The sequence below is a fragment of the Epinephelus lanceolatus genome, chromosome 18, assembly GCF_041903045.1.
Source record: "Epinephelus lanceolatus isolate andai-2023 chromosome 18, ASM4190304v1, whole genome shotgun sequence".
Classification (NCBI taxonomy): Eukaryota; Metazoa; Chordata; class Actinopteri; order Perciformes; family Serranidae; genus Epinephelus; species Epinephelus lanceolatus.
In genome coordinates this window covers 28,999,519-29,012,207 of record NC_135751.1, presented here as the reverse complement: position 1 = coordinate 29,012,207, position 12,689 = coordinate 28,999,519, and the positions used below count along the sequence as shown (strand labels likewise).

General features: G+C 43.3%; 1 protein-coding gene across 1 annotated transcript; it reads left to right on the top strand.

Annotated features, from left to right (window-relative positions):
* The first annotated feature begins 3,920 nt into the window (after positions 1–3,920).
* Positions 3,921–9,817, top strand: lgals2a (lectin, galactoside-binding, soluble, 2a). The gene is made up of 4 exons (XM_033643812.2): positions 3,921–4,018; positions 8,146–8,225; positions 8,842–9,013; positions 9,194–9,817. The coding sequence occupies exons 1-4, from the start codon at positions 4,010–4,012 to the stop codon at positions 9,338–9,340; spliced, it is 408 nt and encodes a 135-aa protein (XP_033499703.1). The 5' UTR covers positions 3,921–4,009; the 3' UTR covers positions 9,341–9,817.
* Positions 9,818–12,689: the final 2,872 nt, after the last annotated feature.

Sequence of the window (12,689 nt, the reverse complement as noted above, 5' to 3'; positions counted from 1 at the left end):
GTGGTGTTGCAGCTCCTCACTGTGACCACCGGAGGGCAGTGAACACTCGTGTTTCTAAATACACTTAGGTCAACTGTTGGCTCTGCCTTTACCACCACCAAAGAAGATGTGAAGTGTGTGTGTGTGTGTGTGTGTTTGGGGGGGTAATGTTCCTCCTCTGTTTATGTGAAAGATCTCTGTGTGATTAGATCTGCTGACTGTCTTAAGACTGGCTCTTGGGGTAAGAGGGAACATAAGATCACTGTGCTGCACCGAACTTCTGATGCAACAACCACATCTCCTGGTGAACAACTCATATAAACATAGCTTCCCAGAAACATCATGTACCTAAAGACATCAACCATTCAATTGAGCCATTATGTGGTGAATGATATGATGAGGAATGTACCTGTCTGTTGCGGAGGAGGTAAATGTAGTTAAAGCTTTGGCTCGGACACTGCCAGTTCCTTGGTTTGTTTATAAATGCCGGTTGTTGGACATGAGAACAAACCACACAGTGTTTGTGAGCGAACATTCAGCGAGAACAGCCGAATGAAATTTCACAGATGTACACTTGCAAACTGGAGTGTGATTGTGAATGTGTGCTTGTCTCAGCAGATGTGATGTTGGTAATCAGCAGGCACACAGGTCAACCAAAGGCAACTGCAGCCACATACATTATGTTATCTTTGGGTGTGAGTGTGTGTGAGAGAGAGAGGAAGAGAGAGATACTTTTTTTTTCAACAAGTAGCAAATCCTTGTGGTGACCAACAGTGGTGCCCCCAAATTTTTACATAGGCATGGCCAGATGGGGGCCACAAAAGCCATGACTAATTATCAGATTTTAATGTGTTTTGTATCTGTGTATGTTTGGCGATTCATCGTTCTTCAAATAGGCTGGTTGTCCTTTTCATTAAAAAGACAAATACGCAGCTATAATTTGAAGGAGCACATTGATTGTAAGGGAACAAACATTTATTGGGGGCAAGCCTTCTCAAGTTTAGGGGAGACTCATGGGTAATTGTAGAACCCATTATCATGCAGGTATCTTGAGCTGAGAGTTCAACAGAGCCCTTTGAAAACAGCCATGCCAGTTGTTACCTCACAAAAATTGAGTCTAACTTTGCAGCGTTATTAATGCCCCTTCCTGAAAACTATACCAACATGGTTGGAGGCTGGATGCCCTAGATCAGGAGTGTCAAACATACAACCCAGGGGCCAGAACTGGCCCATCAAAGGGTCCAATCCGGGCCCATGAGATGACTTTGCACACCTGATATTGATGCACTTGTGAAGGTTAAGAGGTGTCAGGTTTCAGGAGCAAGTTAAACAGTGAGTGGATACTTAATTTAAAATGCTGCCTCAGAGGCTTACTTACTTACTGTATTTAAAGATATTGAACATTGTGCAATGTATTGTCAACCAGCAGCATCAGTACAACAGAATCTGAATCAGCCCTCTGTCTTTAAACAATATGGGTGGGGCCCTGTTGCTTAAGCACTGACAAAACTTCAGATTTGTAAATAGGTTGAAAGTCAGGGGATGACTTATCCTGCTTCTTCAACAGCTTCCACTTCAGTGGGAGTGAAACATTCTGAAAAAAATGCACATGCAATGAAAGTGAGTAGTAGTGTGAAGTGGAAAAACTGAGACATACTCTTAGATTCACACATATTTTCTTAGGATATTGTGGGCTGTTCATCATTTGCTTCTTCAATGGATTAATGTTTTCAGAATGTACTAACTAACAAAAGGGGAAAAAATTATTTATAGGTTATTATGCAGTGGTTTTACTAGTCCGGCCCAACCGAGATCAAACTGGGCTGTATGTGGCCCATGAACTAAAATGAGTGTGACACCCCTGTCCTAGCTTGTTAAGTTTAACAAGATAGTGCTTGTGTCCCCCAAACCTTACCCTTCATAACGCTGTAAGATCCCCATCTAAGATCCACCCACAAGAACCACACCTTGAGGACTAAACATACTGTAGGTATGCAAACATATTTTATGCTGCCAGTATGTAGACTTGCAGATGGCATTTTCTCTGTCAAACCACCCCAGGTTTTCCTTTTAGCTCCAGTCAAACATCTACAGTGAGCATATCCTCCTGAGACCCCGTGTCCTCACATGAGGACATTGCATTCTGCGTTTGCTGTACCTTATACTTCTTTCTACTTAACTTAGACCTGTTGTCCTCATTCGCGGACACTTTTTTTGTGCCATCTAGTGGTAGTAAGAGCACAATACATTAATCCATGTAAAAACAAGATGGCGGCCATCTCTGCCAAGTCAGTCTGCAGCTAGTCTGAGTGGGCGGAAGTTCGCTGCATAGATCAGCCTCTCATTGGGCAGAACGAGCCACCCGCTGAAGTCCCGCCCTACCACTTCCGGTTGTCATAATCGACAAACGTCCTTTACTAACTTTTGCGGTGTTTGATCTTGCGGGGATGTAGCCATTTTTCTGCCATGGTTCGTGTCCTGTAGGCGATATTTTTGTGGGCGTGTTAAACCAAAACCTGTTTCCCCCCGCCGATATTTTTGCAAGCGCACCGTTGCTGTGGCACCGCCCAGAACGATTGTGATTGGTTGAAAGAAATACAAGCTGCCGGGGCGTTTTTTTCTCCAATCTTAAAGTGAGAGTCGGCCCAGACTAGTCTGCAGCCAATCCGGACACAACAGTGGAATAGGTCTAAAACCTGATCACACTTTATGGCTGAAACGTGTATTTATGATTAATAATGTTTGTAGTTTGATATGCCAACAAATTTGACCAATTTTAGCAACAGTAACAAGCTTTTATAATCATCTCGTTTGAGGATGTTGGGACTTGGAGTATGGGTCAAGGAAAATTCATGCAGAGTTTCTAAATGAACGAATCACAAGATTTTTAGATTTGTTACAATATTTTTAATTAAATTTTTTATGTTCAGATTATCAGTGTTAAACTTACTCACACATTTGTGACTATTAAGATAAACCCATTGTCCCCATATGAGGACATCTTTTGTCTTGTTTAAAGACACTGTTCAGTTTTTTATACTTATCAAGTCCTACTGATCCCACATAGCTAGGAGACATACCAAACAGAGGCTGAGGTCTCAGGAGGATATTATGGGTTGTTTTTTTTTTTTACTCAAAAGTGAATGGTTTCAGTTATTTTCAAAAAACGAGCCACGTATGCAAACATTTGCACGCAGGCACCATTAACATATAAAGGCTATTATTAACAAAGAATGATTGCAAGACAGATTTTATTGCACACATCCCAAGAGAGATCTAACCCAATCAGATCTCTATCAAGTCCCACCACACAAATTGGAAAATAGTGTAGAAAAGAAAGAACACATATCCTTGACAGTTGCTCCTCGTGATTCTAATCTAAATTACATAAGGGTGTGTTACACAGTAAGTGTGTGGCTCATCCCCTCATTGAGTCACAGCAGCTGTCAGCTGTATGTCAGCAGATGGAAGTTCCTGTTGCTGGCTGGGAGTCAGACATTCAGATCATTTTGAGGATTTGACTCAGTTTCAACATTTCACTTTGGCCTCTTTCTCCCCTAACTGAGGCAGACAGTCTGCTCTCAAATGCTGCCACTTGATCCTACTATAAGCTATATACAGTAAGTGCGCATTAAGGCTATTGGCTGTGCCAAATATTTAGTTGTCTCCCTGGCAACAAAAACATTGCTATTTCTGTCCGGCCCTCTGGCCTGTGTCCCCTCTCGCAGACAGACTCCACAGCAACAGGTTACAATGTAACAGCCTCATGTCAACAAATCACTAATTATCCTCACTTCACTAAGGTCTGCAAACACTTGTTAAGCACTAAATTAGTTATTTACAGTCTGTAACAACACTTTGACTTCATTGGTCGCTGCTGTCTGGTGGCCTGATTGCATTCGCTGCTTACAGTGTCACTCAGGCTGCAGGACCCTCCCACACTGCATATATCTGGCAGGGTGCAGTGAGGCGAGGCCCTGCAGCATTCTCACTTCTCCTCAGCTGGACCTGACTGACTACATCTGCAAAGATGATGAAAGTAAGTGCGTTTTTTTACAACAATATTGTGCTTGTGTTGCTTTTACTGTCTGTATTTTGTGCCTCAGATGGACGAGCAGTGTCAGGTCATATATTTAACAGTGGCACTAACAGCTGGTTGAGTGTCAGCTCACTCTGCCATGCTGATGAACCTGAACAGCTGAGCTCTGCTTTACCTAAACCAGCTTTTAAGTTCAACTGTATTTTGCTTTTAAGAGGTCTTGCCTTCCTAGATTGCCTTTTATGGTCAAAGTATTCACCACAGAGCACACGTACATGCTCATCAGTCACCTAATACACGTTTTTTTCAAGAGCTGCAAATGCACAAAAGATTACTCAGCTGCTTAGGTTATTACATTCTTCCAGCAGTAATTGTATTACACTGGAACAGAAATGCTTGATAACATTTGTCTATTTCATTCATTCTCAGTCTCGATATCCAGAGCCAAACGCTGGCAGAAATGCATTCTGGTCTCTTTGGACTCATAAACTGAGTAGATTACAATAAAGGCCCTGTATCATTCTGGCTTTTTGTTGGCTACAGGGGTAACACATGTTCAGAAAGGACACAGCCAGGTCGGGGCAGCGGGTTTAAATCACATTTAAAGCTAAAATGAAATAAAGGCATCATGTGGAGGCTGGGATAGATGCTGGCTCTGCTGTAAGTCCCAAGTTTTCCTCTTGGAGTGAAGAAGTCAGCAGTGGCACATGTAATTCTATCAGGGAATGTCTCTAACACTGTAAACGCTCAATTTTGTATTGATATCACTCAGATATTCCAGCAAGGTGACATTTATTTTAGATTAAATAACTCATACCTTTAAGTATTTGTAGTTAGCTGGATGCCAGATTCTGTCCCTCAGTCAGTGAGAGGTGTGGTGAAGTGGCATCCCTTCCACAGTACAGTAGGCAGATTCCTTTAGACAGCAGTGTATGGGAGAGATGCAGGGTGACTGCCAGCTTCGCCCTCAGCCCAGCCCCGCACAGCTCAAGCCCCAGTGCCATGTGTTATCCGGGCAATTTACAGTTGGACTCTAACATGGAAAGAATTTCGTACCCTTGTCATTCTATCCCTTTAGCATGCCTTTCTTGTCTGGTTGATGATTCAAATACAATTTTTCTTGGGTGGGTTTTACTCCAGATGTATCTTCTCATGTTCTGCCATAATCAACTAACCGTCACCAACATGGCACCATATCTGCCTGAGGACTATTTATAGAGGTGTTCAGATGAACAATATTACTTAAAGTCACTGGGAAACAATTCCACTTCACTTCCTGTGCAAGTGTGCTGCCTGGCCATGTTAATCATTCTGACCCTGAACTTTATCAGCTAAATAAACTGCCTTTAGTTATTTTTGGTGCGGAAGTTTGCCCTCTTGTTGACTGTCCAGGGCCGTAGCAGCAAATTCTGGGCCATATGAATAAGCAGTTTCTGTGGGTCCCCCGCCCTTCCTCCCTTGATCCATGTTTCGCTTGCACTCTTTTTTTTTAATTCATTCATTTTCTGTAACTGATTATTCTGTTGGGGGTCGCGAGGGGCTGGAGCCTATCCCAGCTGACACTAGGCCCGTTTCCAGTGAAGAAGTTCCTGGAACTATTTGGGGAGCAGGAACTACTACAGGAACGTCCTCTCGTTCGGCCCTCTCAACCGCCATGTCTCCACTGAGCGAAGTACAAGGAAGGTTCCTGTAGAGTTACGGGCTGCTTCTGGATGTGAGGTAATCGTTGTGCGACCATTTTGACCGGGGCGACGTAGGGACGCCGTTAGCTGTTAGCCGATAGCTAACAGCTAACGGCTGTTAGCTATCGGCTAACAGCGGATATCTTTCCAGCGGATATGTTAGTTACAACATGATTGAGCTAACTGGAGTAGTTTCATGTCATATCCGACAATGGGAGGCTTTTAACAGATGACGTCCTGATGTTAGCTTTGCTGCTGCTGTTAGCTGTCCCTGTCAGCTGATGCTTTCTAGACATCGTGATTTCCCAAAACTGAATAAATACCACACATAGCAACACAAAACTGCTTTGCTAGCTCAATCATGTTGTAACTAAGATATCCGCTGGAAAGAATAATTTTTTCACAGGCCATTTTGTGAGGTTTTTTTACATGGCGGTGAAAGCTATATGAACGAGCTAACCCTCGTCTGCTGAGTTTTAAAAATGCCGGCTATTTTGTTGCTTTCTGTTGACGTCACATCCCTCCTTGAGTATATCCAGTCAGCACCAAGTAATCCCCAAGCCCCAGCCAGGAGTCTTTCGGGGCCGTTTTGAGTACCTACTCCGAGGCAGGGACTTGTTTAGCCCCCGTAAAAGTTCCGGAACTCTGTCCTTCGGGGGTGGTTCCTGCAGTGGAGACACGCACCAACGGCCCCGGCCCCGTAAAATTACCCCGAAGTTCCTGCGGTGGAAATGGGCCTATTGGGCGAGAGGCAGGGTACACTCTGGACAGGTCACCAGACTATCACAGGGCTGACACATAGAGACAGACAACCATTCACACTCACATTGACACCTACAGCCAATTTAGAGTCACCAGTTAACCTGCATGTCTTTGGACTGTGGGAGGAAGCTGGAGTACCCGGAGAAAACTGAAGCTGACACGGGGAGAACTCCACACAGAAGGGCTCTCCCACCCTGGGCTTCAAACCCTCCATCCCGGGCTTCGAATTAGCGACCCTCTTGCTGTGATGCGACAATGCCAACCACTGTACCACCGGGCCGTAGCATCGCATTCTGGGCCCTATACATTAGCAGTCTCTGCGGGCCCCCCCGCCCTTCCTCCGTTGATCTGTGTCTCTCTCACGCACCTTTTGAAATTTTTTTTTTTTTCACAAAGCCAATTTGGAACTGCAACTTCCCTTTCTTGATGGCAAAAACATGACATGACAGTTTACACTGGTGCTCCAGCAGCATAAGCAGTCACTCACTCTGCTTTAGCTGTGTTTAGAGACGAATCCTATAGTGCAGGAGTGGACTAAACCATTTTAAGGGGTGAGAGGGGCCTCAGAGAACTTCCATTATTTTTTTAATACAAAGTTCACTTTTTCAGCTGATTTATTCCGCCAATTTTAATTTGGTTATGGCACTGATTACTTAGAAATTACCAGGCTTCTCGAGGGCCCCCCTTGAGACCCACTTTTCCCTCACTACACTGCCACTGACTGTATCTAACATTGAGATTAGCGAGGACTCTCTCCAACAGCTGCAGTGCATAAAACTCACAGGTCATTAAAATTTTTGCTACTGTCCCCTGAAACGTTAGCTAAAATCAACCTCTGAAAGGCAAGTAAAAATCCCAGGTGTTGTTTGTCATATTTTCCTCAAAGGTAGGTGCAAATGATAAAACACTTACAGAAAGACAAATCACAGAAAGCTGTATTTGTGTCAAATCATTTCCTGTTCCCTTGTCACATGCTTGTATCTCGTATTTTAGACGTCTTAGAACCGAGTTTTTTCAGTGTCTCATAACCCTCTACTTCTTCACATGTTTAACTATATGGTGAAAAAATGTAAACCCTCACAGGGCTGCTATATTTGTACTCGTTGCCTTGGTGACAGTCGCAGTTCCCCAGACACATCATTTGACAAAGTGACAGGATGTTAAAACAGCGGTGATCTGTGTTTCACAACCCTATAATAGATTGCTCAAGTATAATTTCCTAATCGTGGCACAGCTCAGTATTCCCCTGCCACATGTACAGTAGCAACCGAGCTGAGGATTTCTGCCGCGCTCAGCCTTTTTTTTTTTCTTTCTCCACCGTGTACTTGACATCCAGCATTGCACTTAGGAAAATATTACTCAGTTGAACATTCGTCCCTCATCATTTTACAACATTTTTAGCCTCTGCCAAAATCTGCGCAGAGAAAAAAGGGTCGTGGCAACGGTGAGACAGGAAAGCGCTGGAATCTCTGACCAGTTGGCCGATGGGAGTGTAATTGAAAACACATGTTGGGTAATTTCAAAGGATAAAGTGAGGATTGGGGAGTTCACTGAGGCTGCTGCTGGTGCTGTTTTTTGCCTGGAGCTGCAATAATAGTTAGATCTAGTAAAATCCCATGCTGTTTCCACACATCCACACAATAATGCACTGTATCACCATCCCACCCCTCTTTCTCTTTACAGGGTATGATCGTCAAGAATATGTCCTTCAAGGTCGGACAGAAAATGACCATAGTTGGAGTCCCCAAGCCTGACGCTACAAAGTAAGTAGTAATCAGAGAAGTAAGAGAGGGTGGCTGAGGCTAATAAAACATGGTGGTCTGTAAGAGCATTTGCTTGGTTTCAACATTTGGGGGGCACAATTGAAACTGGGGATTTGGGCGTCCTCCCCCACAAAGTTCTTGCAGCGTCCAACTTTTAATTTCCTGCATTCTGGTGAAGTTTTGATGCATCATTTTTTGCATTTTCTGCATAAATAAATGCTGTAAGTTTAATTTCATCAAAATCAAGCAACGACAAACACACACTCTAAATGTTGAGGCGAAAATCCCCCCAAAATCTGCACTACTCCTCTACTACTTTCTGCACTCATTCATTTTCCCCATGTGGAACACCATGACTGAGCTCATCACGTCAGCCACTCTTTATAAACACAGAGATGGAGGTGGAATCTGTAATCAGTTACAGTCAGTGACCACCTATTAACTTCCCCTCAGTAATGTGGGGGTGATGAAGCTGATGGTTACCAGGTGAAAAGAGCAACCACACAACCGCTGTGGTTGTCTCAATAGTTTGTGCACTTTGTGTCCTCTCGCCCGTTTCAAATGTAAGCACCTACATTAAAAAGTAATGATATCTTTTTGTTTCTTTGTGTCGCAGTTTTGCGGTGAACATTGGGCCCAATGAGCAGGAGATTACTATGCATATCAACCCTCGTTTTAACGCCCACGGAGATGAGAATACGGTGGTCTGCAACTCTTACCAGGGAGGCAACTGGTGTGAGGAGCAGCGTGAGACAGTCTTTCCTTTCCACCAGGGAGAGGAGTTCAAGGTGAGAGGTTGTGTGTGTGTCTGCAGGTATGTCCCATGCCTCATTCTGTCTGTTAGTGACCTCTGTTGGAAAATGTGTGTCACTGTACCTTTGATAACAATCATCTCAGCACCAATTGATGTCACTACAGAGATCTGTAAGAGCTGCATCTTTGAATTCTTTATTCTTTCTACCGTCTAGATCGTCATTGAATTCACCCCTTCAGAGTTCCTGGTGACTTTGTCAGATGGCTCTACGATCACCTTCCCCAACCGCATGGGTGCTGAGAAGTATTCCCACATCAGCTTTGATGGGGAAGTTCGCATCATAAGCCTTGAGATCAAATAAACCTCCACCCTTCCGGCAAATTCAGTTTTTCTTTTTCACTTTGTCTAGCATCAGATTGCATATAGCCCCAGCTTTTAGGTTCCTGAATACCACGTATCAGTAGTGCCTTACATGTTTACTGTTATGCAAGAATGTAGTTGACACAACATGGATAAAGAAGATAAGCAAATGCAAGTCAGATTTACCCAAAGAAACACATACAGTATATTATAGCTGCACGTCCTCCCTGCACACTTGACAGACCTGCCGACTGACAAGCAAACCAAACATGAAGTAGTCCAAAGCCTGTGTTATCTGACTGTTATTTGCTCTGCAGTTTGCAGCGTTTAGGTGAAAAGTACCAGATAAAATGTGATCCATTGTTCTTTAAGGTGCCTTGAAATGCTGCATGCTCTCATGTTTTCCCTCCCAGACATTCCAGATGTATGACTGAATACAATGCTTGCCTTTACAGTATTAAAGCAAGTCCTTGATAAACATGGTCTTTGGTGACTTATTACACTTGTTAAACAAGCATGTTATCTATCAAAAAGCCTCTTCTCTGCTCAGCAAAGACACTCTATTTGTGCAACACAGACATTGGTGCTCTATAATTTAAAGGGACAGTTCACCACAGAATCAAAAATACGTATTTTTTTTCTCATACCTTTAGTGCTATCTATTGATGTAGATTGTTTTGGTGTGAGTTGCCAAGTATTGGAGATATCGGCTGTAGAGATGTCTGCCTTCTCTCAAATATAATGGAACTAGATGGCACTCGGTTTGTGGTGCTTAAAGTGCCAAAAAATACATTGAAAGACTCAACAGCAATGTCTCTTTCCAGAAATCATGATGCAGTTACTCAAGATAATCCACAGACTTTGTTGTGAGCAGTTTCATGTAGGAACTATTTTTTCTTCTACCGAACTACACCTGCTGAGTGTGTCACTGCGCAGAAGGAAGCATGCATTGACTCATGGACGAGACACTTGTGATAGTGCAAGATGTAAACATTAATAGCATCCTCCTCAGCTGAACTGTAATGTTAGCTAGCTTTGTGGCGCTAGGTGAGCTAGCAGTAGATGCACATGCCTGTCTGCGTGGTGACATTGTAAGCGTAGCTCCGTAGACAGAAAACAGTTCCTACATGAAACTGCTCACAACAAGGTCTGTGGATTATCTTGAGTAACTAGGTCGTAATTTCTGCAAGGAGACATTGCTGTTGAATTTTTCAAATGTATGTTTTTGATTCTTTGAGCACCACAAGCTGAGTGCCATCTAGTTCCATTATATTCGAGAGAAGGCAGACATCTCTGTGGCCGGTATCTCCAACACTCAACAGCTCACACCGAAACAATCTAGATTGATAAACAGCACTACGGGTAACAGTAGAAATATGTATTTTTGATTTTGGGGTGAACTGTCCCTTTAAGATCACTGTAGTGAAACATGTACCACTATTTACTATATTACCTTACATCCTACCTAACTGCAACAACTAAAGTTGAGCTCTTATTTCTCTGCTATGAATTCATTTGACCAGCAGGTGTTCTCAGTGAACAAGACATGAATCCTCATGCGACGAACCTAATTTCAACACAGTTTGGCTTGAAAAACCTTGATGAATCAGCAGGGCTTAATTTTAGTCCCCTTTCTTGTTCTGTAAATAGTTTTTGCTCATGTACCTCAAGTCAAAAAATAAATAAAAATCAGTTAACAATTTCAGCCAGTAGATGTCACCATTGCTAAAGTAATGCAATTACTTTAAGGACTGTGGGGAAAATGTTCCAGAGCACACACTGGTTACAACATCTAAGTGACTCTTGAACCTATGTCAGTGTTCTCTGTGAAATCCAGCCTGTGGAACTGTTTGTGTGTGCAGAAACTGTCTGACCTTTTTTTCCACCATTGTGTCAGAACGTATGATTCTGTATTGATTAAACATATTTCATCCATTTCTTGACAGTCGTGAAATGATATAGATGTACAACAATTAGGAGAACCTAAAGACTTCCTGTAATTGTGCAGAAGATGGTTCGACACACAGCCGTGAAGAAGATAGTGAAGTGATATCTCAAGAGAAAAATCCTATAATCTGACAGCTCTATTGATCTCCTGCTGACCAGCATAATGCGTTCAACGTGGATGTGATGTCACGGTGATGGAATGGAAAATCTGAACAAGGCATAAATCTCTGCAGAGGTTTTAACCAGACACCATTTTCATATGTGTGTGTGTGTGTGTGTGTGTGTGTGTGTGTGTGTGTGTGTTTGAGAGACTCGTGAGTATTATTATAATCTAATCTGATGTAACAGAAGGCAATGTGCGCGAGGCTGATTTTGGGAGTGATGGATAGCGAAGAGGAGGTGAAGAACAGAGTTTGTGTGTGAGAACAGGTTCCCACTGCTCTGATCCTTCAAGACAAAGACTGATGGTATCATGCGGGATGACCTTTCCTTTCTCTCGTTTGTCAGGACTCATTAATGGCAGCACAACGTGAGAGTGTCTGCGGCTTTGATGCCGAGCGTACAAGTGCGTGTTTGTGTGAAGGAGTGTAAGTATGAGGTAATCAGTGCTCTGAAGCTACCTGGCGGTGTCAAAGGTGCTCTCTGGAGGGGGAGATTCAGTTGCCGTGATGACCACAGTTCAGTCCATCTCTTCTATTTCCATCCCCACATCTCTTTCCATCTCGCTCATGTTCTTTTCACCTTCTTCTCTCTCTTTGAATCTCCCTTTTTACCCACATCTTTCCCTTTTCTCTCTCGTCCTCGTCTCTCTCAGTCATCCCTCAGCTGTAACCCATCCCTCTTCCCGCACTCTTAATTGGAAATAACTCATTTTAACACTTCCCCTCTTCATTATTTTGTGGCAGCTGAGATCGATACCCGGGGCTGTGTTGTTAGTGTACCGGTGTGTTTGTGTTTGTTCTGCATCCACTTAGATAATTTGAGCGAGACTCACCTCTACCCCTGACTCCTTTTGTTCAATGTTACGCATACTGATAACAAATAAGAAGGTCTCTGTGTGTGTGTGTGTGCGTGTATGTGTGTGTGTGTGTGTGTGTGAACCTGATTGGCCAGTATATGTCAAGAGACAGGTAAGTGTATGCTGTTTAGACACTGTGTGTGAAGGACAACCCTCCAGCCCTTCCACACGCATCCAATCAATCATGTTAGGGCTTTGATTAACACATTCAAATCACCTTGTTTATAGTAGGCCCTGGAGGAAAACACACACACAAACTGATTCGTATAAATGTGTGTGATTTCAGCAGGCAGACAGCAGGCATATGCCATACTGTCAGCACTCTGAATCTATCTCATGCGATGAGCACTGCGGATGTTTAACAGATCCCGTGTTTCCTTCATCT

Excerpts from the sequence above, each read along its gene's own strand:
- lgals2a (XM_033643812.2), top strand. Across the intron at positions 8,226-8,841 it reads CCCAAGCCTGACGCTACAAA|TTTTGCGGTGAACATTGGGC; the intron begins GTAAGTAGTAAT and ends TTTGTGTCGCAG. Across the intron at positions 9,014-9,193 it reads ACCAGGGAGAGGAGTTCAAG|ATCGTCATTGAATTCACCCC; the intron begins GTGAGAGGTTGT and ends TCTACCGTCTAG.